Source organism: Rousettus aegyptiacus, unplaced genomic scaffold, assembly GCF_014176215.1.
Source record: "Rousettus aegyptiacus isolate mRouAeg1 unplaced genomic scaffold, mRouAeg1.p scaffold_m13_p_2, whole genome shotgun sequence".
Taxonomy (NCBI): domain Eukaryota; kingdom Metazoa; phylum Chordata; class Mammalia; order Chiroptera; family Pteropodidae; genus Rousettus; species Rousettus aegyptiacus.
In genome coordinates, this window is record NW_023416295.1 from 17,099,569 (window position 1) to 17,126,172 (window position 26,604).

General features: G+C 34.7%; 1 protein-coding gene across 1 annotated transcript in view; it reads left to right on the forward strand.

Annotated features, from left to right (window-relative positions):
• Nucleotides 1–26,604, forward strand: part of ABCA12 (ATP binding cassette subfamily A member 12) — a 156,119-nt gene that overhangs the window by 108,365 nt on the left and 21,150 nt on the right. Inside the window, exons 24-39 of the mRNA XM_016150022.2 lie at nt 4,820–5,149; nt 6,242–6,311; nt 6,401–6,535; nt 7,400–7,555; nt 8,501–8,687; nt 10,797–11,015; nt 12,165–12,361; nt 13,055–13,215; nt 14,559–14,795; nt 15,163–15,313; nt 17,561–17,813; nt 18,408–18,494; nt 19,310–19,403; nt 21,931–22,058; nt 24,022–24,109; nt 24,742–24,847. Of these exons, the coding sequence (XP_016005508.2) occupies nt 4,820–5,149; nt 6,242–6,311; nt 6,401–6,535; nt 7,400–7,555; nt 8,501–8,687; nt 10,797–11,015; nt 12,165–12,361; nt 13,055–13,215; nt 14,559–14,795; nt 15,163–15,313; nt 17,561–17,813; nt 18,408–18,494; nt 19,310–19,403; nt 21,931–22,058; nt 24,022–24,109; nt 24,742–24,847 (2,599 nt within the window). The remainder of the gene's footprint in view (nt 1–4,819; nt 5,150–6,241; nt 6,312–6,400; nt 6,536–7,399; nt 7,556–8,500; nt 8,688–10,796; nt 11,016–12,164; nt 12,362–13,054; nt 13,216–14,558; nt 14,796–15,162; nt 15,314–17,560; nt 17,814–18,407; nt 18,495–19,309; nt 19,404–21,930; nt 22,059–24,021; nt 24,110–24,741; nt 24,848–26,604) is intronic.

Genomic DNA, 26,604 nt, shown 5'->3' on the forward strand with positions numbered 1-26,604 from the left:
AAATAGAAATTGTTTTATCTGTTCATTGTGTAATTAGTCCATTTTTACACTCATAACTGAAAAAAAAAACAGAAATATTTCAAAACTGGTGCACAATAATTATTTTAAGGCCTGGATGACAATCTGAAATAATGAGGTTAGGTAACCTGTTAGTCCGCTTGTACTTTTCAGGCTTACTTTGCCAATGCTTCTGAGCAATTGATTATTTTTCCTTAATAGGTACAAATTACTGCTTCACATTTTTGTTAGTTCAGCATCAGGCTTCGAGGGTTGTCCTAAAGTTTGAACCTATACTTCTTACCTTTTCTATTTGAATTCTTGTTGATCTTCACAGCTTCATTTTTATATTTCATTTACAATTTGGTAAACATTCCATCAACTTGTTTGAGTCCTGTTGTATTCGAGATTGTGTGCAATAGTTTCTTAATTCCATTTTAGAAGCTCAAATCCATGCCCTGGACCATAATCTGGGTTGCAAGCTCCTACATTATATTTTTCTTTCAGATTCCTGGTACTTGAAAGTGAATCTTCGTAGGTTAAAGGAAAACTTTGAAGTAAAAAACTGTGATGAAAACTAAGTTATTTTCTATTTCAAAATAAATATCTACTTTAAAATACTATTTGTGGTAGAAACACATAGTAAATATATGTGTTTTATATACATATATACATGATATATATGTAATGCACACATATGTATATATACATATAAAAAACACACACTGTATTATTTTGTGTTTGAAGATTATGCTTCCCAAGTGCTTCTATGTATGTCACCAAAAAATATCAAAGCATGATGAAGAGTGCTGTCTTGATTGAAGCCATGAACGGCAATTTTAATGAAGAACCAGTTTCTGTTTGGTAGCTCTGTGTCTTCATTTTTAGGCATCTACTTTCAAAATTTCACCACCTGAACCTGGGGGTCAAAGCCATATAATGAAAGACTACTGAACTTGGAATCAGAGACTCAGGCTTTGAGTCTTCTAGTTCATATTCTCTTGGGCTCAATCCCTTAAACTTTCTGAGTGTTATCAAGACAACTTTACTCAGCACTGTATTTCCAGAATGTCGTTCTCTCACGGCCAGAATAGCGGAGGCGTTCAATTATCCATATTTTATCAGTTCTAAGATAATGATTTTGTTCTTCACATTTTAAAGTCTCTGAAATCAGGACACATCTGATAGGGTGTTATAATTTATTTGACAGTGTTTTTTCTTTCTTGGTTGCATGTGAAATAATGGCACATCTTAAAATCAGTGGTATACTGAATTCGAAGGAATATGGTTTATTTGTGAGATGAATGGAAGCAGGTATGGAATGAGTGATATATCCCCAGAGCCTCCTGTTCAGCCTCCCTCCACTGTCCACAGTTCTAAACTAACCTCTTCCCTTTTAAAGATGAAAAGGTTGATCCCAGAAAGTGAGAGGTGGCCTGCTGAAAATTGTGGAGCTTATTAAGGGTAGATCTGGGGCTAGAACTGAAGTGTTTTGGCTTACATTCAATCCTTTTCCATATCATAACTACCTTTCCTCTCAAAATCTTATTTTTGTAGCATAGACTCACAGGACTTTTGAAGATGATAATAGATAATCTCTTAGGTTATCAGAGATTCAAAATCACTTTTTAATACCATCTGTTTAATATTCAGTTAAGGCCTAAAGCTACCCACTCTCTATTTCCTTCTCATTACAAATTAAATCAAAAGGTAGAAAAAATGACCTTTTTCTGCTGTGATTTTTCTCAAATCTGAGCAAGAAAACCAAGTTAGTTTTTGTTTCAGTGAAACTATCCATCTTTGACCTTTTTATGGTATGACTCCAGTAAATTCTTTTAACTTGCTGAAGAAATTAGGATAAAAATTAATGACAAATAAGTTTATTGATAAAATTAAGCCTGTAGTTTTCTTTTAAATACTTCAAAGTGTCTTTGAATTAGGTTCTGCTTTACATTTATCACTTTTAAAAATTAAAATATTAAAGCTCTATAAAAGTTACTTTTATAATACATGAAGAGTATTTTTTCACTTTATTTTCTTGATTAATGGGTTAGTTTTATCTATTTGATATAATATTAATCTTTTATGGGGATTTCAGTGCCTATATTCAGTTGGAGACAAAATTTTAGAGTTGTTCTTCTTCAGTTTAGACAAGTAACCAACGTCTGTGACCTGCAGAGATGTTACCAAGAATTATGCAAGGATTTTTAGTTCTTTGGAGCTTCACTGTAGACAATGTTTATGGTTTCTTGTGTTTGTGTGTGTATATATATACACATATATATAATACATATAAGAGAATTTTTTAATTGAGGTAGAAAATGTTATTATTTCTTAAAAATTAGTGCTTGACATTCTTGTTGAATAGAATAAAGACATTACTGTCAAGTAAATATATGAATATTCATGATTTTTTCCTGATAGCATTAATGTCAAGCCCTGTGCATAAGCTTTTCTTGAATGTGGAATCACACTTATGCAAAATCTTACAAAATCTTTCTTTCCATTTTTCTTTTCATAAACTGGGGCAGATTCTGGCTACTGGGCAGAGGGGTTTTCCTTGAGCAACAGGTTATCGGGTATTGATGAATTGCTCTGGCAGATTTGGAGTTTTCATTCATGTGACTGTCATTGCAAAGCTGGCAACTGACATCTGTCAATTTGAGGAGGAACTAAAGTTGAGGAACTAATAACATCCAAGGAAGCATAGCTAACCATTTTTTTGTGGGCCATCTTCTATCAGCAAGTTTGGTCTTGATTATTATAACAAAGTTGGCAATGAAGCTGGATAATTTATGGATGACTTACATGCTCTCGTTGCTCTTACTCTTTATGCATAACAGCTGCTCTCCTCGTGGCATAAAATCCTCGGGTTTAACACTGATGTTTCCTGCTAGAATGTTAAACAGTGAATATTTTTAGAAGCACCTAACTTGGTTTGTTTCATACAAAATCAATAATCAGTCTCCAACTTTTTCCAGCTCTTGGGAATAGAAATCTGATCTTGAATCAAAATTGCAACGATAAACACCTTTCATCCTAATGTTTGGGTTTTATCAAATTCTCTTTTAACAAAGCTAAAAATGGAGAATTTTATAGCTACATAAATGTTTTATACAGTAGCTATCAATTGTCAGGGAAGGAAAATAAATGTATATTCATGGAGTCGGTTTTATTTCATGTTCTTGATAAGTGTCCTGGATTTTTATACCCACTTTGTGAAATATATTGACATTGTCCCTACTGACATATATTGGAGGATACATATTTTTCATATAGGCCACGTGAAATTAGGTGGTGAATATCAGCTTTGGAGTAGATATATGGGTTCCACAACTCCTCATTTAATTATATTCAATAGGCAGAAACTGAGTAAAAACCACAAAATACAAATAGCAAGAAAGACAAATAAAAAGCTAACATATCATGATCATATTTGAATAGGTGAGTATCTCTGAAATGTAATCAGGAAACATGACAGAAATTTTCTTAAATGCATTGGAGTGCAGGGAAAAACAAATTTCTAAAATAAGATCTGCGAGGTCTTTATTCACATCAAAAGGTAATTTCGTTTTTAATGATAGATAAGTAGCAACTGGAAGAAACTTCCATAGTGAATCTTCCCTCTATGCTGATTTTTTTTTACTTTGACCCAGGCTTCCATTCCTGTGAAAGCACAGATTGAGTCTTTACAACAAAAGGCTGATAGGGCCTGGGAGGAGAGAAGCAGTAGGGAGAAAAGAGGGTGAGGAAAGGGCAAAGTTAAGAGGAAAAGTCAGAGGCTTTTTCTCAGCGGTGATTAGCGTAAGGCCCATAGCTGCTTAAACTGTTGGCCATGAGGTAGTTGTTTCCATGGTAACAACCAGAGCAGCAGAGTTAGCAAAATGTGATATTGCAAAGGCAGAAAGTAAAATTCACTCTCTTGCTTGCAGAGCAAAAAATCTAGCACTTTTCCTGTTTTTTTCCTAGCCAAGTTAGGTTAAAAAGGGGAGGATTATAAAGTTAGTAGAGTGTTTCTTCTGCTTTTTTGAACAAAATATTGGATTCATAAGCTTAATATGGATCATGAATTGTTAAAAATAGAAACCAGGATACCCAGGTTCCCCCGGAATGTCACATATCACCAAATTCAAGACAACTAAGACCCAGGAAACTTTATATCTTTCAGAATCCTTTAGAATTAATGCACAAACAAATCATGTTAATCTGTTTTTCTACCTTGGTGAAATGCCTTGGCCTCTAGGAGTATCTCTGAGTTATTAAGGAATATCAATTGAAAAAGAGATATAGGTTTTCTAAGATACATGAATGTCTTTTGGAAAACATATGAAAAACATGCCAGTGATTTCAAGGATGAGGAAGATGCGCAAAGGGTGGAAAGTAATCCTTCAAAGTTTCTGTGTTTTAAATTCTTAGAAATCGAGCTTGTTCTCTTTCTCTCAGGAATGCGAACACTGATCGTTTAGTTTAAAAACAAATGTAGTTTTTACTATCTCAATACCTACATTGAATTTGAAATAAACCATGGTTTTTTACCAACGAAATATCCACGCCTCTGTGAATGTCAAACTCATGTTGTAAAATTCTTCAGGGTATAAAATAAACTTTGATGATCTACTCTAAACTAATTAAATCTGGAGACATTAGCTACCAGTTATAAAGAGAAATTATAAAAGGACCTTACCATATAAATCATTTATTATTTCATTAAATTGGGGCATTCTGGGAGCCTACCATCTAAGATGGGCTGGAATAAATGGTCACGTTAATTTTACATAGCAAGCATGAACAAATAGCAGCTAACATTTTTTCCTTTTTGCAGTACATGAAGATGATGGGTGTAAACTCCTGCAGTCACTTTTTTGCCTGGCTTATAGAGAGTGTTGGATTTTTACTGGTTACCATCATCATCCTCATCATTATACTCAAGTTGGGCAATATTCTTCCTAAGACAAACGGGTTCATTTTGTTCCTGTATTTTTCGGACTACAGTTTCTCAGTTATTGCTATGAGCTATCTCATCAGTGTCTTCTTTAACAACACCAACATTGCAGCTCTGATTGGAAGCCTCATCTACATCATTGCCTTCTTCCCATTTATTGTTCTGGTTACAGTTGACGATGAGCTGAGCTATGTAATAAAAGTATTCATGGTAAGTCACCTGTTACAACAGAATAGCCAGTGTATGAGAAAAACTGACACTTTTTTTTACTTTTAGACTCTCAAATTGAAAGTATATTTATCTAAATTTAAAAGCTTAGTGATTGCAAAATAAGCTTACCCATCCTAATAACAGTCCATTTTCTACATCATTGTATACTATACAAGCACAAGACTATGAAAAGGAACCATTTTCCCCATAGTTTCTAAAACCATAATATGTGATGCTGTTAATAGTTCCTGAAGAAAGTGGCAGTTAAAATGTAATATATCACATTTTAAAGAGCATCATGAATTCTGACTTCTCTCTGGCCAATTCCTTAAATGTCCTAAAGCCTTTATTACTGCAGTTATGCTCATATACGAATAATTCTAATGGTTTTCATGGCATATAATATAACTTACAAGCATAAAAACAAATGCACTGACAGAATATAATTGATTTTGAATTCTTTTCTGCCTTTTAATTTAAAAGGACTAAATTAATTTAAGAATTTTAGTTAAAGCATTAAGATTATGAAATATGAGAAGCAGAAGCAAACTTTGTCATTGACTAAGTCATATTAAAATTTTGCTTCCCGTAAATAAAATAGAAAGAACAAATAACTTTCCTCCAACATTGACTACTTTGGGTTTAAATAAAATGTAAATGTTTACTTTGTTGCTGTAATAGTAGTTGAATCAATTGACATTTTAGTATATTTACTCATAATACTTCTATTACCTGAAATCAATTTATGAAGTAAAAACATCTTTTGGGCCTTAACGTTTCATTCGATTTTGGTCTTAACATTATATTTCTTTGTAATTACCTATTTTATAAATTGCTGAGAAACATTTAATAAGTTTAGATGTAGATTTTGGATTTCTGACAAGTCTTTTCCAAATTATAATTTTCCTGCTTTTGTTTTCTGCTAGTCCCTCTTCTCTTCTTTCAGAGTTATAGCGAGCTTGGTAAGGGACCTCTGTATTCTCTAATGTGATTTTACCTACATATGTCCAGAGTTTTAAATATATTAAGATCCTTCTGGGTGAAATATATGGAACCTACAAAAACTACCATTGCTGTTTATTCTCTCCGCAGAGCCTGCTGTCGCCGACAGCATTCAGTTATGCAAGTCAGTACATTGCCCGATACGAAGAGCAGGGGATTGGTAGGCTCACTTTCTTTAGAACTGGATTTTATCTTTAACAACTGTAATACATCTCACCCAAGAATAAATCTATGTGTTCGCTTTTTTAGGTCTTCAGTGGGAAAATATGTACAGTTCCCCAGTTCAGGATGATACCACCTCATTCGGCTGGCTGTGCTGTATAATTCTAGCTGACTCTTTCATTTATTTCCTTATTGCTTGGTACACCAGGAATGTTTTCCCAGGTACAAACCTGCTTCCCACAGATACATGCTTTTTATGGTTGTTCCCATTATAAATATGCTAATATATATTTTTATACTATTCGATTTACCATTTATAATCTCCAAAAAAAAAAAAAAAAGAGAAATATTGAAGTCCCAAAACTAGCCACAATTTTCCATAATGAGATAATGCTCTAGTGAATTCCTGCTCTGGAATTTTTTTAAAGGATGGGGTGAATTAAGACATGCGGAATCTAGTTATTCTAAATAGGAGTATAAGGCAAAAACCAAGTCTCCTGATTCTAAGGAGAATTTACCCTATTCTAATGGAATACGACCTCCTGGGTCTCAAGCGGTCATTGTGTCTAACATGCTTAGTAGTTTTTCCATTAAGCCTGATTTATATTTGTACGTTTTTCTGATGCTGTAAATAATAAAAGAGTACTATTTATATAAAATTTCTATTAAAGACAAATATGTAGAGACAGAAATAAAATCAGTGATCGCCTAGCATTTGAGGTGGGAGTAGGCAATCTCTGTAAATGGGCAGGAGAGATCTTTTTGAAGTTATAAAAAATGTTCTGATATGTGGATTGTGGTGATGGTTGCACACCCTTTATGAATTTACTAAAAATCATTTAACCCTATACTTACAAGGAGTAAGTCTTACTCCAGTGAAGCTGTGTAAAAAGGAAAGAATAAAAGAAAAGCTATCTGTTTTACTTTACTTTGAAAACCAAAGAGCACTCTTTAGTGTCACATAGTATCAAAAAAAAAAAATTAAACTGCTTCCTGAATCATATAGAGTATTCTGGTATTTAGCTTCCAATGCTTAATGTTAATAGTCAACTAATAGTTATTTTTTGTAACACATTTTTATTGTAGGTACCTATGGCATGGCTGCACCGTGGTATTTTCCAATCCTACCTTCCTATTGGAAGGAGCGATTTGGATGTGCAGAGGTGAAACATGAAAAGAACAATGGCCTTATGTTTACTAATATCATGATGCAGAATACCAACCCATCTGCCAATAAAACAAGTAGGTCAACAATGAGCATTATTATGAAAGATGTGCTATGAAATTTATCTGACTAGTGATTTTAATTATATTTCTCTAAATGGTAAAATTATCCTTTTTGTCATGGATGAATATGTCTATACATATATGTTTGACTCTTATAAAAATTAAATTACGTTTTTTTTTTTTTTTTCTGGGCTCATTAGCTCAGTTGGTTAGCATATGGTGCTAATTAGTCCAAGATTGCAGGTCCCTTTGTGGTCCACTTAGATTCACACAGAGAAAAATGTTTTTCCTTGGCCACAGTCTGCACCCCTAACTCCAGCCATCTGTCACAAGTCCTGAGGAGTAACCAAGTAACAAGTATGGATAATTTAGCATAACCCGACATCAATTCTAGACAATTTAAAGCTCATGTCTTACTGACATTGTGTAAGTAGCGTCATCTTTAAAAGTAAGAATGACCCACATAAGCGGTCCTTTTGTGATGCCTGAAGGAAGTATTATCTTTATAAAGTATGAATGACCCACATAAGTGGTCTTTTTGTGATGTCTTAAGGAGGTGTAGAAAATAATTAATGAATAGAATTCTATAAACCACAGATCTAAGCTGATTTTGACACTGTAAAATTATACCTTGCAGACATTTTTTTCATAAGTATCATCCTCTCCAATCAGAGAACCGAACCCTATACTTGTTTTTTGAATATTTGAGACCTGTTGAATAAAGGAGAATTCATTATAATAATACTGTATTCTCAGACTAATTTTCTGACAGAGAAAGTCCATATAAACCTGTCATTCATTTTTTAACCAAATGAGGAGACTGATGGTTATAACAGATCATTTGTTTCCAGAATTATTTTTTACTTAGAGGGTTGCATTTTTATATAGAAAAAGTATAACCTTAGCTTCATTTTTTTTTCTTTGTGAGCTTATAACTTTATTCTCTTGATTTCTCTCCAGGTCCTGAATACATGCTTTCCTCCAATGTTGAGCCTGAACCTAAAGATCTCTCAGTTGGGGTTGCCCTGCATGGAGTCACAAAGATCTATGGCTCAAAAATTGCTGTAGATAACCTCAATCTGAACTTTTATGAAGGGCACATTACTTCGTTGCTGGGGCCCAATGGAGCCGGGAAAACTACTACTATGTACGTTACTTTTCAATACTTCCTGTCACAGAAACATATTACTTAGTGTTTGCTCACCTCTTTCATAAAGAGTAAAATCATTATGTCTCCCAGATGGATTAAGATGCCTCACCTTTTACATACTGTAGGATGGAGTTTAAATCAGACATCCCAAAATGTGAGTGCAAAGGCCAGATCAGGCCCACCAACTAGGTTTATTTGTTCCACCTAGTGTTGGTCCACCCAGTACTTCTTAAACATTTTTAATTCAGTGCCTATACTTAACAATAGGGGAGTATTCTAATAAAAAGTATTCTTGGCATCTCTTAGATAAAGGGAAGTTTGGGCAATGTTGTGTACATAGTCTTGGGTTGGGACAATGGTCCGTGCTTTTGTGATTGTCTTAAAGGGGCATCTACTTTCTGGTTCATCCCTGATTCCCACCAATCCACACTATCTCATATGCCTAGTCTGTCTGACTTATTTGCATTTCTAATCCTGGCTCATGTCAACTTGATTTTAAATACTCTACTCTATCACAGGGAACCCTTGCTTTGATTCATAAAGAAAAGAATCACCAGCTGTGAGATGTAGGTCAAAAAGGGCAGGAGCAACACATGAGCTAGTCCTTTTCATTCTTCATTTAAGTAGCACTTCCCTGTGTCAAAATGGAGAAGAAATTCAAATATTTTTAAAGTGACTTTTTTTTTGATTGATTAATTGATTTTTGTGATTCATCTCCAATGCTTCACATAGTTAAGCTGGAAGTTGCTTTTGATGCCTCAACCTCTATTTAAGAAAAAGTGTCAATTTCTGGGTATTCTATTTAGTATCATGAGTAAACTCAGTAAATGCCAAAACATATTCAAATTAATTTTTTTTTGTAAATAAAAAGGGACAAAGGAAAGTTGTGAAATGAGTGAACAGGTAGCCACTCTCATTTACATGACCTGTTTAAATTCACAGTTGGCTTTCAAGTGAGAATATAATGCTTAAAAGACAAGATTTCTAATAGACCAATGAAGAAAAGAGCTAGAGAAATCTTTTGAAGAGTTGAATTTTAGCTGAGAAAGTTCCCATTTTATTTTTCTGACTATAAACTTTTAATGTACAGAATGAAATGTTATTTATATTTCGATGCAGTTTTCTGGGAAGAACTACAGACTGTATTGATTTCCTATTTAATCCATAATAGTCCCTGAATCTCTATTATATACAAGGCACTAGTTTGGTACCGAAGCAGTCTTGAGAAAACAGGTCCTTTTCCTTACCTCATAGATTTTATGATTTAGTAAAGAAAATTGATATCCAATAATTGTCCATTTTGCTGACCATCTGAAAGATGAGAAGGAATTATCTAGGTAAGAATATTCTGGACACAGTGTGAAGAAAGAGAGTGGAGATGATGACCAAAGCGCATGTGGGAGGCAGAGTTAGAAGCCTACGGCAGCAGTAGGCAAGTTGTGATGCTGTCTTGCACTATGATGGCAATGGAAAATGGAAAGTCGTGGGTGGAGTTATGAGGCTAAACTAGGAGGAGGATGCAAAAACAACTGGTTTTGAGGCTTGCGCAACCGCTGTATGGATTTACCAGACGGCGAAGAAGGCGATATTAGTGAGGGCACAGGCCCGAGCACAAATATCATGAGCCCAGTTTTAGAGATGCTGCATGTGAGAACCCTGTAAGACACCTCATGGAGAAGTGGCATTGCCTGTTGGATGTACAAAGCGAGCCTGGAAATGAGTGATAAAATCTGGGCCAGTGATGTAAATTTGAGACTTAACAGTCTGTAGAAACTATCTGTTGCCAAAGAAGAGCATGAATTTGCTGAAGAAGAGAGTGTACTGGCAGTAAAAAAGCCCGATCATTTCTGTTGTTATTACCACCACCACTATCATCTTTGTCACGTAGTATTTATGCAACACTCTAAATTATTAAAAGCTTACAAGTAATTTTTATTTTTTATTCCCTTTTAATACTGTTTTACTTCATTGTCTGACCTTGCCTGAGGAGACAGACTTTTAACATGTTTTTTGTTTTTGTTTTTGTTTGCTAACACCTAAGATATAGTTAGTTCAAACATCTAGCTTCAATGCTTAGTTTATACCTACTTTCTCATTTATTTCCAGCTCCATGTTGACTGGGCTGTTTGGGGCCTCAGCAGGTACCATCTTTGTTTATGGAAAAGATATCAAAACAGACCTACACACCGTACGGAAGAACATGGGTGTCTGCATGCAGCATGACGTCCTGTTTAGCTACCTCACGACCAAAGAACACCTTCTCTTGTATGGTTCCATCAAAGTTCCTCAGTGGACTAAAAAGCAGCTGCATGAGGAAGTGAAAAGGTCAGTCATGACAGGAATGAGAACATGCATAGGTAACTCTTCTCAAAGAGAAGTTCAAGCTATGGTAATAATACCAGTGGAAAACATTTTCTCACAGACCAATCAATTTTTTAGTTTTTCTACTTCTCTGGAATTGAATACATTTAATGTCATTGTCCTCACTGGTCAGTTATACAGGAACTATATAACTCTCTTTCACTCTGGTTTCCAGATTGCCTCCAATCCTCTTTTTCTCATTTTACTGGTTATTCTACTGGTCCAAGCCTTCCAATGGGACTCTCGCTTCTATTCTCCCTTATACAATCTATCCTTCAAAGAGTAGCCAGAGTGACTTTTTAAACTGCAGATCAGACCATGCCATCCCAGAGTCAAAACCCTCTAATGGCTTCTCACTACACTCAGTGTGAAATTTAGTAATGTCCTTATCCAAACCTGTGAAGCCCTACCTGACCTGCCCCTAGTCTCACTTCTGTTTCTTTTCTTTCTACTCTCCCCACGTTTACCTGGCCAGTTGCACACTTGATTATACTCCTGCCTCAGCACTTCTCACTTGTTGTTCCCTCTACTTAGAGCAGCCTTCCCCAAAGAACCATTTGACTTCTCCACTTTCCTGGTCTCTGATGAAATGTCACCTTTGAGGAGACCACCATTTATAAAATAAATGCCTAAAATATCATGCCCCAGGCACTACTTATCTCGTGTACCCTGCTTTATTTTTTATTGTACTTATCACCACCTGGCATATTATAAACTTACTTGGGAATTCAGTTGATGCATATCAACTGAATTTTCTCTACATTCCTCCTGATACATCCTCATACGATAATAATCTCTTTATGGGTAAGAATATTATCTGCTTGCTTTTTTTCCCCCAGCACCTAAAACATAGAAGACATTCTAAAATATTCAAATGAATGAATAAAATAATGAGCCATATATTTCCCTGTGTTGTTCCTGAACATTAATTTTGTATCTCCAACTAGATGATAAATAATAGAAAATTATGTCATGAATTTTCAATAGTTTATTGCACCTTGCTGAGCATATAATGATTGCTTACTGCATATCTGTCATTTAGGGTACTTATAGTTTTTCCAATATTCAAATGTTCTATCTGTGAAAAATAACTACCATACATTATTCTTGAAGGACTTTAAAAGATACTGGACTATATAGCCATCGTCATAAGAGAGTTGGAACGTTGTCAGGAGGAATGAAGAGGAAGTTGTCCATATCCATAGCTCTCATTGGTGGATCAAGGGTGGTCATTTTGGATGAACCATCCACTGGAGTTGATCCATGTTCCCGCCGAAGTATATGGGATGTTATATCCAAGAACAAAACTGGTATGAATACCTTTTTAAAATTTCTATCCCCAGCAGTCAGAATTTTGCCCTCTGAGATACACGCAAGCAACTTGAAGCCTTTTCCGTTTATGATCTGCCTTCCTTGTTTATTATCTCCATTGAAGATCTCGGATAGGCTCTTTCTTTTCCCAAGTTTTTTTTCTCCCACCTAAATTTCTGGGCCAATTAATATCGATGTAGTACCCACTGTGAGTTGAACACTTAACTGGACTTTTTGAGAGCATGCAAATCCAATAGAAGTTCCAAATTTTGCCTAGAGGAGTTTAGAATCTAATTAGAGATACCAAACATACACAAATGAAAATAAACTGAAAACAGACTAAATAAGTGCTAACAGGATGTGAAGCAAAGAGTAATCAGAGTGGAGTGGATTAATCAGAGAGAAATATTCAAAAAGCCTTTAAAATTACTGCTTTTTCATAGTGATGAAAAGAGGAGGGGGAATAGAGGGAGGGTGAGGGGGAGACCCTAAAATATTTAGGAACACTTTGTCTGAATTTCTCTTTGATCCTTTTTTGGAAGCTCTTTCTGGTCAGTTTTTCTGTTAGCTCATAAAATGTGAGTCATCTCACAAATCACAGGATTTACTTGTGTTAACCCTGTCTATAGATACATATATCTCGGGAACCGAATTTTCATTTTTCATTCTTGGTCGTTCTCTGTATTTTCAAGCCAGGACAATCATTCTGTCAACGCACCACTTGGACGAGGCCGAAGTGCTGAGTGACCGCATCGCCTTCTTGGAACAGGGCGGGCTGCGCTGCTGCGGGTCCCCATTTTACCTCAAGGAAGCATTTGGGGATGGGTATCACCTCACGCTCACCAAAAAAAAGGTTTGTAGGAGAGAAAGTATACTTTATGATGGGGTCATTGTATGAAACAGAAGCAAAATCTTTCCACTTTATTTATTGCTAAATGTCACTACAAATATGTTAGAGTTATGTTTTTCAAACTTGAGCATGCATCAGAACACCTGGAGGTCTCAGTAAACCCAGACTTCCAGCCCCACCCCAAGAATCCCTGATTCCGCAGGTCTGGGGTAGGGCTCCAGAATTCATCACATTTATAAAGAGGTCCCACGTGGCGCTAATGCTGCTGGTGTGGGAACACACACTGAGACTCAATGTGCAAGGTAAAAAAAAATAATTTATACTCTCAGGTTGCTGATGGAAGAGCAGCCTTTTAGTTTTCCTAGCTTTTCAGCCTGTAAGGCTAAAGTTCGATTTTCTGCTCTATCAAAAGCAAATAAAGAGACTATGCTTTCAGATATTCACTTTCTGATCGGTGCTCCTCGAGCGGCAGTGTGGAGACTGACTCAGACAGACCAATGGCGCTTTTCTTTTACATCTTAGAAGAACAAGAATGCTGATTAAAGATCCCTATACCACCTAAAATAGCATATGATTTACTAAACTATATTCGACGTATAAATAGTCGGGTTTTGACAACCGTCGTTTATTTTCTGTCTAATCATCTAATGATATGACATCCAAACTATAAAAAGTTGTTTATTGTTATATTCATTAATACATTCAACATTTTTGTATTAAGTGTGTATTATGCCTTATCATGTTCTCGAGACACTTTTCTAGGCCCTGAGGATACTGCAGTGAGCTGATGATATTTAAACCTCTGCCCCCGTGGAGTTTATATTCTGATGGTGTGTGGGGAATTCAGATGATACAATTAGTAAGCATGTTATTTAGTATATCATCAGCTATAGGTATAAATAAAGCAGAGGAAAGGAAATAGAGAATGCTGAGTGGTACCATTTTAAGTAAGGTTGGAAGAGAATGGATCTCTGAAAAGACTGAGCCAAGAGTTGGAGCTGGAAAGAGAATGAGCCATGTGACTATCTGGGGGCAAAAAAACAATTGCAAAGGGCCTGAGGAGGAGTCGTGTCTGAGCCTGAAGCAATCTAACACAGAAAAGAGACTAGTTGCTGGAGGATAGTGGGCAGTGAGGGTGCAGAGTGGACCAGGCGAGGCAGGAGAATGAAGCCAGTAGAATAGTGATTTGTAGACAGCTGGATGGATGCCAGGTGGGACAGGAAGCCATGGGAGGACTGACGTGTGAGGGCTGGGTGGCCTAAAAGAACTTGCCGCCCTGTGATTAAGAGCCTTGGGCACCACAGTATAAAGACAAGGGAGTATTTAATGTCTGTTTTTGTCCCTAGAGTCAAAATCTAAATGCAAGTACAGTGTGTGACACAATGGCTGTGACGGCAATGATCCAATCACACCTCCCCGAAGCCTACCTCAAGGAGGACATCGGCGGGGAGCTAGTTTACGTGCTTCCTCCATTTAGCACCAAAGTCTCAGGGGCTTATCTGTCCCTCCTACGGGCGCTGGACCATGGCATGGGTGACCTCAACATTGGATGCTATGGCATTTCAGACACCACTGTGGAAGAGGTACACCTGGACATTTCCTTTCTCTTAAAGCTGATCTAACTTGCTGCTCCCTTAGAATAAATATATACTTTTTTTAAGAGAAATATTTTTATATAAACATTTCATAAATTAAGACCATCCTAAAATTACCTTAATATCATTCTTAAATAGACTGACTTCTGAGAATAAACATGTGGCTCCAATTAGAGAACACCTTTCTTTCACTAACAAAAATGTTCACTTAAAGTCATTCTCAAAAATAGTCACCTAAAGTCATACTCATTTGTCTCAATAAACGTGATAAAAATTCTAAATCTAAGCTGAGCCTAGATACTAAAAAAGGTATGCATGTTTTATTTTAATAAAGTGCTCTGTCTTTTCTTTGTAGGTCTTTCTGAACTTGACTAAAGAATCACAAAAAAATAATGATATGAGTCTTGAGCACTTAACACAAAAGAAGATTGGACATTCCAGTGCCAATGGCATCTCAACTCCTGATGATTTATCTGTGAACAGCAGCAATTTCACAGATAGAGATGGTAAAAATCTAATCACATGTTTTGCTTCATTCCAATAAATGACAGAAATGAAAAAATCACAGCACAGATTTTGATTTTTTTAAAAAAATCAACTTTAAATTTTCTTTCTAAATTCAAAAAGACTAAAGAAATATAAGCTTTCCTTTTATAACATATAAAATATTTATTAAACCAAATGAATTCCCTATTTCAAAAACATTTTGAGGAATGTGGAATAACTTTCTTGTGAAGGAGGTGATGAGTATTTCTCTACCCACCAGAAGTCATTTTCAAGATGTAATCTACTATAATCTCAGATTTGTGGTCAACAAATTAAAATCCTTCTTGTAATTGGTGCTGTCCAACAGAAGTTACACTGTAAGGTGGTTTGCTCGCTGTTACTAAACATGTGTAAGTGGAGGTAATAGTCAGAAAAAAGGTAAAAACATAGTCATCACTCTGTATGGGACCTCATGGAAAGTACATCTAACCTTCTCACCTGTCACAACAATGCAGGTGCTGAGAAAATTCAGGCTCTGAGAAAATGCTTTTGGAGAGTGGTCTCTGAATTGATGAAGTAGATATTGATAGCTATGAATCTATAATAATAAATTCATCCCTCCCCAATTCTTCACATGATATATGTTTGAAAAGTCATGTTTCTTGATACAACTGAAGAATTGAGCTCTTTTGAAAATAACTTTTATCCTGTTATTCTCTTTCTGACGATTTATTCCTTTGTAACTGCTACGTACTTAAGGAAGCATGTTGTAAAATAATGTATAAATTATGGAGTAGTCATTTTGCTTGTTTAAATTGAGAAAAATCTCTAGGAACAGAACTTTTAATTAAACTTTTGCCTGGCTCTCAAACTCAGAAAAGGTAATCTCTGATGTTTGTATAATTCTGGAATTTAGGAGTCTCATTTGTCCTCTGCCATATTCCTCATTTATCATCTTTCGGGGAATATAATTGTCGAGTGCATGGAATTGAAGACTTTGATTAGAAAGTGGTCATTTGCTTCAGCAAGTAAATGTTATAAATTTGCTTCTGCATTTGTCTCATAATTTGAAACTATTCTTCAGTCAAAATGTATCTCTCATTGACATTATCTTTTAGAAAGCACATTTGCTCCATTTGATACACCTGTAAGTCATCCACATGTAATTTCTCAAGAAACAGAAAAGCATACTAATTAACTTAAAATATTCAGCTCCTTCTACAATTCCCCTTTGCAGAGATATGAGTTTGCATTTAAACTTGTTCACTGTTTAATTGGAGTTCATTTTAAATTAAGCAGCTTTGTATTTTTCCTTATCAGCTAAATGAAGATCGTGATTTTTGTGCTGCTTAATTTGTGATGAAGAATTAAAATTGCCACAGAGTTGACGAATGCTGTCATCTTATCACATGTAAACGAGTGCTTGGAAGCAGGTCTTAGGAGAGGGTGTCACATAGGAATCCGCTTGTCAGAGGGGGCTGCTGAGATGATCAAGAGCATTGTTGAGGAAGCAAGTTCATGGCCTCCATACTGCCCTTACTCTTAGACGCTGTGGAATTTTTCTCAGTACCTGAAGAACATTTCACAGGGGAGAAGAATAGACATTTTTCCCACTGATTTCTTTTTTGTGACTATAATAGTAAAAATGGAGTTTTGAAGTACCATATAATTAGTGAAAATTTCTAAAGAGAATGCAATGAATAAGTGTTTTGAACTAGAATTATATTTTGGAGGAGAGCATTTTCCTTTCTTCATGTATAAGGTGAATTCATTGGACCTCACATTAGAATGAAAGCCAATTAGAATTATGACCACTAATTTACTCAAAGTAGAAATGAGTTCTTCAACTAGGTTAATGTTTTGGTTTCCATTTATCTTATTTGAGTTCAATCTGCTGGTATATGCTATCTCTTCAGTATTAATAATATATAGTGAGCCCTCATTGAGCCTGGAATTGGGGAAAGTATTCATTTATAAAATTCTAAATATCTCACTTTGACATATAAAATGACTATGTATATGACTAATGCTATTTTTCTGTGATTTATAATTTTCAAAACATATTTACATATAGCTCTATGAGATGAAGAGTCTCAAGCCCAAAGCTGGTAAACAAAGTGCTGAATCTAAAGTCCAAATACAATATAAGCTTTCTTCACCATATCACATTATACCATCTATCCATAAATTCGATGTTACTTTTTTTACTTGATTTATCAGGACTTCCCAGAACCATATCTAATCTTTTTGTTGCTGTTCTTAATCAGACAAAATTCTGACAAGAGGAGAGAGATTGGATGGTTTTGGACTATTACTGAAGAAGATAATGGCTCTACTCATTAAGAGGTTCCACCATACCCGTAGGAACTGGAAAGGTTTCATTGCTCAGGTTATCCTCCCCATCATCTTTGTAACCACTGCCATGGGCCTCGGCACACTGAGAAATTCCAGCAACAGTTATCCAGAGATCCAGATCTCCCCATCTCTTTATGGAACCTCTGAACAGACAGCCTTCTATGCGTAAGTTCCCTTCTTTTAATGAAAACTTCCCACAGTGTTTCCAGAGGTGCAGTTGTGCCTGAATGAATGGGGTGAAATCCCAAAGAATAAAAACTTAGGAGGCACAGTATTTAATTCTGCCAAAGGAATAGACAATTTGATGTATTATGACATGACACTTTTATCGCTAACAAATAATTTTTTAAGAGCTTTTTGTGTTTATCTAAAAATAAAGTTATAGAAGATCTTTATTTTTAATGACTAGACTTTACTCATGAAAACCAGGTTAGGCATGGCTTCCAAATCTACTGTAATATATAGCAGATAAATTTTTATTAGTCTCAAAGATATTGAATAATAATGTCAGAATTCTGTATAAGATAGTTTTATATACAAAATAGGTGATCACTAAAAACATGTGACAATCAGGAGACTAATGAGCCAGCCAAATACGGAAGGGGGCTTATTTTTTCCCCTGGGATTCTTTCTTAGATTCTTAAGTCAAAAGTCCCATAAAGAGCATATTTCATGTCTTCAAATTATTCATGAGCGTGAGTTTAATATAGGAGCCTTATGTAGGAATCAAGAACTTGTTTCTATCCTTTAATGTTACAGAAATTCTAACCCAAGCACAAAAGCACTGGTTTCAGCAATGTGGACTTTCCCTGGCATCGACAACACATGTTTGAACATCAGTGATCAGTAAGTGGTTCTTGGTTTTTTTTGTTTTTTTACGACATTCCACTCTGTGTTTGTGCATGTGTGTGCATGTGTGTGCATGTATGTGAATGTGTGTGAGGGTGCGTGAATGAGTAGATGTGTGTTATTTGGCTGGAGGAGACTAGTACCCTGATAGAAATCTGTGTTTAACAGATTTTCTCTATCTCATTTAGTAATAATATACTGTAAAAAAAAAAAAAAAAAAAAAACATTAGATGCTTTATAATTTGTAAACTTCTTTTGTGTCCATATTTTCATTTAACAATCACGACAATCCTGGGAATTATTCATCTCATTTTTAAGATGAAGAAAATGAGGCTCATAGGAGCTAAGATTCTTGTATAAAGAAATTTAGGTAGGAAGTAATGTGGTAAAGCTGAGACCGAGATCTTGACTCCAATTCCTGTGTTTTTGCTTATTCATACTTCTAAGTTAGTACATAACACGTGTAAATTTGACATTAGTGCATTATTTTGCTAAAGTACCCCTTTCCCATTGGAGGAGAGAATAAAAAAACAAAAGGAGAAAGAGGTCAAAAAGCCCCATCCTGCCATGTTAAGACAATTCCATGAGGATTGGAATCAACACTGTTTAGTCACTAAGTGATCTCCCTCGACTCCCCCCAAAATGTCAGATCACTTGAAAATGGACATGCAATGTATATTTAAGTTATAAAAAATCAATAAATTGTATCTAGGAATATACACATGAATTTAATACCAAGTATTATCTTCTACACTCGTACATACACATGAGAATGCACACATACCTCGCTTCAATGTCGTTTTTATTTCCAGAGGTTGTTTAAAGAAAAACAGTCTGGGAAAATGGAACACCAGTGGAGAACGTATCACTAATTTTGGTGTTTGCTCCTGCACAGACAATGTCCAGGTAAGATGAATTCAGTTTCAGTGAAGTAGAAAAAAGAAAGGAATAAATATCAAAACTTGAAAGATCTACCTAGGTTACCAAAAAGTCAGCATAATTTTATTTTATGGAAGCTAGTAGCTCAGAGATATAGACCTCGGCAGCTCAAAAATATTCACTTTGAACTTCAGGTCACTGTTGTAAATACATCTCAGGACAAATTTCCAAAGGTAGGTAATTCTATGGCACTCTTTGTGCAAATTAACTAAAGATTAATTTTTGGTTTTGGTTCAGTTCTAACGAGAAAGTTTATGTTTCATACAACAAAATGCCACCATATATATTATATCTGAAAACACAGTGGTACTGTAGTGGTCGGCTAGGAAGCCAGTAATGTGTACGTCCGTCCAGAAGGGACCTCCAGGTGTCTCTATGCAAGACCTCTAGGATGTGAAAAATCCATTCCTGGAAGACTAAGAAAAGATTGTCCAAATATCACTTACCCTGTCTGTACTCTATAGATACACAGCTTAGTTTTCTAAGCCTATATATTCAATAAACTTTTAAGAAAACCAAATTCACTGGAGAAATTAAAGATACTTAAAGGAAAGAGGTCACTATTAGTTTCTTAGAGTCACTATGTTGTCAACTTACTTCTACATGGGGAGGAATCTAGCAATATTTTCTTCAAAATGTCATATGATCATACCCTAAACTGTCTTGATATAATATTTTAGAATGAAAACATTTTCAGTAAATGCAATCTATTTTTATGTTTTCATGCAAGGAAGTTATTAACAATAAAAACTGGGATCCAACGAGCATCTTTTGGAATCCTTGAATATTTAAATATTAGTTTTATCCAATACTCGAAGAGTATTTTAATCCCCCATTTAATCTTCTTAATTTTTGAAATTCTTTATGTATTTCATTTAATTCACAGTAAAAGCCAAATAACTTAGTTTTTTAAAAAAATTGGAATTGATATTTTTTAAATTAAAAACAAAGTAGATCAAAAATTTTCAGCCTAATACTTTGCTGATGAGAATCTAAATTTGTGTAAACATTTTAAAAAGTGTTTGACAGTGTCTACTAATGCTGAAGATATACATACCGATTTGGGTCAGTAATTCCATTCCTATTATATATCCGTGAGAAATATGAATAGGTTCACCAAAAGACATATACTAGAATATTTATAACAACGCTATTCATAATAATCACCCCAATTCCCACCAACAATAGAGTAGATTAATCAAATCTAATATATTTCTGCAATGGAAATGTATTTACTGTATACAGCAAATAAGAGTGATTCATCTGCAACTATACACATCATACTGGAAGATTCTCACAAACAAATGATTTGTTAAAAACACAAAATACAAGAGAGTACATGTAATATGATTATATTTATATAAAATACAAAAGAAAAAGAAAAAGAAAAAACTATTCTGTGCTGGTTACTTTGCCGGTGGTAGTGATTGGATAAGAGCGGGATGAGAGGGCTTCTGGGATCCTTGCATTGTTCTTTTTCCTGATCCCATTGCTCATTTCATGAGCTCAGTTTGTCACTTGATGTGAGCTGAAATTCAGCATTCACTTTTTAGAGCAGATGCAGTGTTATGCTCTTGGTACACACATGTGATCCAAGCCTCAGGCTGTGGGACATTGTATGAAAGAATGTAAGGAAACACTGGAAAAATGCCAGGCTTCTTCAAACTAAACTTTGTAGCTGTGAAGCATGGAAAGCTTCAATGAAAAATAAGTGGCCAGGAAGTGTAAAAAAACTACAAGGATAAAAATAAGTGGTTAAAACCAAGCTCTGAGATTGGTTAATAATGTAAGACAAATGTATGATGATAAAGTAAGATGCTAATAATGGAGCAAACTGGTTGAAAGGTATCCAGGATTTCTTGTTGGCATCTTTGCAATATATATATATACATGTAACTTTGCAATACATACATAAACTTTTTATTTTGGAATAATTTTAATACATATAAAGATTAGATTTAGATTTATATAAAATTAAAGTAGATTTAGATTTAGTTATATGTAAAATTGAGCTCGAACCCTGAGGTTTGATACCTTAAAGCTAATATAAAACAAAATTTTCATCCACTGCTATCAATCCCTGAGAACTGAAATCTGTTAATGTGATCTTTTCAATTTGAAACATTTTTTTTCTTTCCTGTGAATCATTGAGAGAATTTTGAGTCATCTTAGTGTTTAATGTTATTCCCCAAACATATCAAACTTGTCAGTATAGTTAAAGAAAAATCTCACAATAGTTAAGCTGTGTTCTTTTTTGGCTTCGAGTGAGATCCAAACAAATATATATGCTCTCTCTATGTAATATTTGTTCTAATTTCTTGGCATAGGCAAGATGCCTTTCTTTTCGAAGCTCTTTAAAGTCAAAGAACTGATGTTCCCCTCCATCAGTTGCAGTAATAGACAAATGATGAGACCGAAGCTCCTCGATGTTATCTATCATTTGATGTATACGGTTTCAGCCAGAGGGAACTTAATTTTTAACTTTATTTTTCAGGAATGTCCTAAATTTAACTATTCTCCACCTCATAGAAGAACTTACTCTTCCCAAGTAATTTATAACCTCACTGGGCACCGCTTGGAAAATTATCTTATATCAACTGCTAATGAGTTTATGCAAAAAAGGTAAAAATATTCTGTTTATAGCATATTTAATTTGGCATCTCTTGCTTTCTAATTTGATGGTAATTGCCTTTTGAACTTGAGACAATAGGTGTACATTTCTATTGATTATTTACATTGTTAAATTCTGTTTTATCTAAATAGCCTTGTGTGTTAAAATGTAAGTAATGACTCTAAATTAAGATTTATTTAAGCAAATTGAAAAGCATTGATTTTTTTCAGACCTCGAAAATGTATTGTGATATTTTTTTTTTTTTTGCTTGAAACAAAAGAGAAGTTATTGACTGGATTATGCCAACTTGGAGAATTTTAAGGTGCTGCTTTTGGTGACAAGTGGCCTTAGTCCCAATATAAATATCTCAAAACTTAGAGTATAATATCTGCATGTGGATAAAATGTGTCCATGTGCAGCAAGGCCATGGCTTGTACCTAAGCCATTTAAGCTTTTGCCATGGATATAAGGTTGGTAGGCTTGAACTTGCAACAACATGGATAGACCTAGAGCATACTATGCTGAGTGAAATAAGCCAGACACAGAAAGACACATACTGCAAGATTTCACTTATAAGTGGACTCTAAATTAGTCAAACTCATTGAAGCAGAGAGTAGAATAGTGGTTGCCAGGGTCTGAGGGGGAGGGGAAAATAAGGAGATGTTGGTCAGGAGTACAAAGTTTCCTTTATGCGAGATGAATAGATTCTGGAGATCTATTCAACAGCAATGTAGCTACAGTTAACAATGCTGTATCATATACTTGAGATTTGCTAAGGGAATAAATCTTAAGAGTTTTTAGTACATACACATACACACACAAACAAAGAAACTGATAACCATGTGAGGTGATGGATATTCTAATTAGCTTGATTGTGGTAATTATTTTACAATGTATACATATATCAAAAGATCAAGTGGTACACCTTAAATATATACAATTTTTATTTGTCAATTATACCTCAATAAAGCTGGGGGTAGGTGGCAAGCTTGCAATAAGCTATTGTTTTCTCATTTCTTCCATCTCTTTCCTCTTTTATTTTTCAATGTACATAAAAAACTAATGTTTACTGTAAAATGTTTACAAACTGCAGAAAAGCATAAAGAAGAAAAAAATAATCTCTCTCTACACAGATGTAACCACTATTGTATATCCTTCTAGAAGTTTTCTAGTCAGAGAAACATGTTAATATTTTCAACAAAATGAGGTGTATTCAAAACAAACTGTTCTAAAATTTACTTTAAAAAATGAATGACATACTTTAATGTTCTTTGCATGTCAAAAATATAGCTCTGTGGCATCACGTTTAGAATGACAGTCACACGAAGAGTATACTAGTGTGACTGCATCATCTTTGATTTAACCCAACCCTAATTTAGGACATTGAAACTCATTTCTCCTTTAAATTGCTACTTAGATATTTAAAATCCACTTTTTATTTTTAAGGGACCGTGAAGTGACAGGTAGTTTTATATAGACACAAATCATCTTTAAACTTCCAAAGAGAATAAGTATAGCACCGGGGGAAAAACTAAGGGAAAAAGTTTGAAGCATAGAAGAAATGGGGCCATTTGCAAAAAGATAAGAACTGATGTTTTATTGCTTTAGTATTAAGTTACCTAAAAGAGGGTATTTAAGCATAAAAATCTTAAGATTTTTGAGATGGTACAAATCTAGTTAACGGTAGCTTACAATAAAGAGGAATTGGTTGGCTTATGTGCCACTTATTTTCAGAATGATTACTCCACATTTGCTATTGTTTAGAACTTTTTACTCCTAGTTATAATGTACATTTTAGGCTAGAATGTAATCAAATAAATCAATGAAAACAAAAAATATGTGTCAGATAGCATTTATTTCATACTGTAAATGTGTTTCTAATGGAAAGAAAAAAAGAGCTCTAGTGAAACATTTTAGATCTACTTATACTATTTTCTCCATTAAAATAAATATAAATTTTATGATTTTATATAGATATGGAGGTTGGAGTTTTGGGCTGCCTTTGACTAATGACCTCCGTTTTGATGTAACTTCAGTTCCTGCCAATAGAACACTTGCCAAGGTAAATTATGAACTTTCTTCTGGGATGTCATGTAATTGAGAATGTGAACTTGAGATGTTCAAGCATTTTTATGAGGTAAAAACAAAACATGGATACAATCAATTTGAAGAACAGTTTGGCATAATACATACCTGAGGGAAATGTGTGCACATAAGTATGAGTATACATATACAAAAATGTCCATAGTAGTATTTTTCATATTAGCCAAAAATACAACCCAAATTCCCCATGTACAGTAGAATAAATAAATAAATTGTTATATATTCATTCGATAGTCCTTTCAGCAATGGAAATGAATGAACTCAGTTATATATAACACATAGCCTAAATCTCCCAAACATTATTAATAAGCTAAAGAAAAGACAAAAAAAAAGGAATACATAGCTATAATTGAATTTATTATAAACTGAGAGTAGGCAAAACTCAACCATATTGTTTAGGGAAGAGAAAGAGAATTGTGAATTGGAAGGACACAGAGGGTCAGGTTATTGGGAAATTGGTGCTCTTATTTTATAATTTGGGAAATTGGTACTCTTATTATTTTAAATATAAATCTGTAGGCTGCCAGATGTAAAGGCAGCCTAATTTCTTTCAACACAATTTTGATCTCGCCTTCTTTTGCAATTGAACAGGTGTGGTATGATCCAGAAGGATATCACTCTCTTCCAGCCTACCTCAACAGTTTGAATAATTTCCTTCTGCGAGTTAACATGTCAAACTATGATGCTGCCCGACATGGTAAAGTTACTTATACAGAGCTTTTTGTATTGCAACTTTTGCTACTCTCCATATAAAAATGTATGTTAGAACCCATTTTCTCCCAGTGGCAGGAATTTTATGGTGCCTAAATCACAGATCTTTAAAAGGAGTTTGAAAGTCTACCACCAGAAGAAACATTTGGAATAATTCCCTTAACTTAGTTTCCTTATTTATCAATCCAGGAGAGCAATGCTGACTTCATGCTTATTTCTGCTCTCATACTTAGTAGTTGCATCCCATAGGAAAACATTTTATAACTATTTATTTGCATATAGTCTAAAAAAATTTTAAACGATATCAGTAAATATTGTACACAAATCTAAACATGAAGACAAAACTTTTAAACCAGAAAGCTGTATACCTGACTAAAAGATTTACCATTAAGTGAGCATATGACACATGCTTTCTATGAAATACTGCTGATCCTTACAAGCACTCTTTCAGGTTGAATATTATTATTCTCTACTATTATTTCTCTGGAGCTCAGAAGTGGGATTTGAACCCAGGTCTGAACCGAGATCTGTGTGACTCCTGCCTCTTCATTTTTATAATACTCTGTACCTCATTTTTCTATTACTTCTCTTTACTCAGCCAAGTCTACTTTAGCTGGATTTCTCAAGAGGCTTCCACATAGTTTTAAAAATAGGATTTGGAATTTGAAAAAGACTGACTTATTGTTTTTTTGCTAATTCAATTACTGTCCATCAGACCATTTCATCTTCTTAAGATTTGCTCAAATTATTTTCCCATACTGATCCTAAAAAAAAAAAAAAATTAAAGATGAAAAAACAGCTGAATAACATACTTGCTGGCCAAGACTGAGTTTCCAGCCTGATAAATGGGCTAACAAATGAGCTATCAAATAGGGGGAAAAGACACAACATATCTTCAGGAAATGCTGCGACCCACCTCTCTTTCTTCTCCCTGCTGTTGAGCACAATAATGCGTGCTGGGTATTCGTGGTGATTGCACCAGTAAACTGTGGCGTCAGATACTCATCCTAGAAACAGAATCTTTCGGAGTCTTCATTTCAGAGAAAATGGTATTTTTAACCCCCAACTGCTCTGGTGTTTTCCTAGCAGGAGGAACCATAAAGAAAATAACAAGATTTATAGATAGTCCTTAAATCCAGAGCATCAATAAAGGGCATAGGCAAAAGGAGTAAATTAAGTTCAATGGTGACTAAAGCCAGGTGGGTCTAGTATGACCTGGTTTCAAATACTGTCGAACACTTGACTTTCATAGTATGTCATATTCAGAGCAAAAGACGTTTGTTGGTGTGATGAATAATGAAAGTATAAAAACTGTAGAAATGAATAGGGGAAATGTATCAAAGGAATATAGGCAAGAAGAAGAGACCAATGCCACTTTTGAAGGGTCATCTTTTGAAACTCGTATTCAGATTTTATTTACCATTAGTGTGTTTTATCAAGACCAAATCAATCTGAATCATTCTGGACTCCAGCAGGCTAGCTGTGGCTCCTACCACCATATTTTTAATTACAAAGATTAAAGAATTCAGAATTCTAAAATGTAAACTATGTATTGACCCTAAAAGGAAATTTATTTTTTTTTTACTTAAATATAAGGCTCAGCTTGAGTAATATAGAGATTAATAGTAATGCACCTTCTATTTTTAATTCACTTTTCTTATATAGACTTATGAAAGTATTAGCTTTCCACCCTCTCTGGAAAGAGTTTGATTCCTTTCGAAGAAGAAATCTGTGGCACCCTAA